The sequence below is a fragment of the Pygoscelis adeliae genome, unplaced genomic scaffold (assembly GCF_000699105.1).
Source record: "Pygoscelis adeliae isolate BGI_AS28 unplaced genomic scaffold, ASM69910v1 Scaffold57, whole genome shotgun sequence".
NCBI classification, from domain to species: Eukaryota; Metazoa; Chordata; class Aves; order Sphenisciformes; family Spheniscidae; genus Pygoscelis; species Pygoscelis adeliae.
Genome location: NW_008825615.1, coordinates 19,878,541 through 19,880,211, shown reverse-complemented (window position 1 = coordinate 19,880,211; position 1,671 = coordinate 19,878,541). Strand labels below are relative to the sequence as shown.

The 1,671-nt window shown below is 55.5% G+C and overlaps 1 protein-coding gene across 1 annotated transcript in view; it reads left to right on the top strand.

Annotated features, from left to right (window-relative positions):
- The window catches only part of FAM110C (family with sequence similarity 110, member C), a 2,104-nt gene extending 807 nt beyond the window's left edge, over window positions 1-1,297 (top strand). Inside the window, exon 2 of the mRNA XM_009333265.1 lies at window positions 166-1,297. Coding sequence (XP_009331540.1) covers window positions 166-1,297 — 1,132 coding nt within the window. The remainder of the gene's footprint in view (window positions 1-165) is intronic.
- The last annotated feature ends 374 nt before the right edge of the window (window positions 1,298-1,671 follow it).

The window sequence follows — 1,671 nt, the reverse complement described above, 5'->3', positions numbered from 1 at the left end:
ACACGCGGCGCCCCGACGGCAGCGGCGAGTACGCGCGGGGGGGAGCTCGGCCCTCGGAGGGGCGCAGCTGCCGCCTCCAGCGCCCGGGCTTTGCTCTGCCTTTTTTTTCCTGCCTTTTTTTGCCTTTCGCCTTTTCTTTTTGCCTTCTTTTTCCTTCCCTCCCAGGACTGGAAGTGGGATCCGCGTCCCTGAAACTGCTATGCCAACTGAACTCTCCCGGGCCGTGAGAATGCACGCCATCTCCGACCTCCACTCCTCCCTCACCCTGCGACTCCTCAACAAGGGGCCCGAGTACCTCCGCAGGCAGATGGAGGCAGGCAACCCGGGCAGGAAGAGTGCCGTGGAGAGGCTGGCGGCCGATAAGGCCAAGTACGTAAAAAGCCAGCAGGTAATCGGCACCAAGCAGGAACCCGTCATCGTGCTTAGCTCAGCCTCGGAGAGCAGCAGCGAGACCTGTTCGGTGGAGAGCAAAAACATCAGCAGGGACTTTGGCAGAGGGAAGGGCGCGAAGCCCCTGGAGCTGGCTAAGGCGGTGTACTCCTGCCGTGCCCCCCTGCAACACCCCCCCCCCATAGCCAGGCGCAGCACCCCCAAGAGGCAGATGCGGCCGGATTCCCTGGTGATTTACCGGCAGAAATGCGAGTTTGGGAGAGGTCAAAGCCAGGACAGCTCACGGGGGAGCTTGGTGAGGAGGATCTTCCAAGGGCCTGTGAAGGAGAAGCAGTTGGCTTCCCCTGAGATGCCCAGAGTCATGGAGTACACCGCAGCCACCGAGAGCAGTGAGCCTCTCTCAGCAAAACACGGTGACCATCAGCCGAGCGACCGCGGAGCGGAGCAAACCGTCGCTGGGAGCACCGAAGCCCCAGGGGTATGTACAAAAGGGCATGAGAGACCCTCAAAACCAAGTATACCTCCTGAGGAGGTCAAGGAGGTGAAGAGGAGAGGTCTCCATCGCTCCCAGTCGGACATCAGCTCTCGCTACTCCAAGTCCTTCTCCGAGTTCGATACGTTTTTCAAGTACTGTGGCCTGGAGCAGGAGGTCATCGAGGATCTTGGGAGAGAGAACTTCTCCGTGATGTCCGACAACGTCTCCTTCAAGATCCGCAGCATCAGCGTGGCAACATCTGAGAGCGACTTCACTAGGCACAGCGGGGACGAGGGGCTGCTGGAGGATGAACTCACAGAGCAGGTCCCGAGCAGCACCTCCGTGATCGAGCGCAACGCTCGGATAATCAAATGGCTGTACACGTGTAAGAAAGCCAAGGAGACTAACAAGGTGATCCAGGAGCTGGCATGATGGCTTCTTTCAGCGTGCATTGCAGCCTGGTGAACTCAAGGTGTGTGCAAAGCCTCGCCCTGTTGTTTTACATGTTTCGCTTTCCTCTTTAGCAAGCCGTTGACTTTTCTTAGTTTATTTTAGTCTTTTCATGAAGGGCTGAAGGAAAATGTATTTCATATACTGCGTGTTCCGGTATGGCCTTTTTGCAAAGCAGAAATCCGTGTCGTTATAAAAACCAAAATACAAACAAATAAATGTGTGCAGCTTGCCAGATTTAGATCAGACCCCCCACATGAAATTAAAGAGTCAGTGTCTGTGAGGGATGTCTGTCCTTTGCAGATTCCTGCTTTGTAAATAGCTTGTCTTCTCTAATTTCTGCTCTATTAAATGCT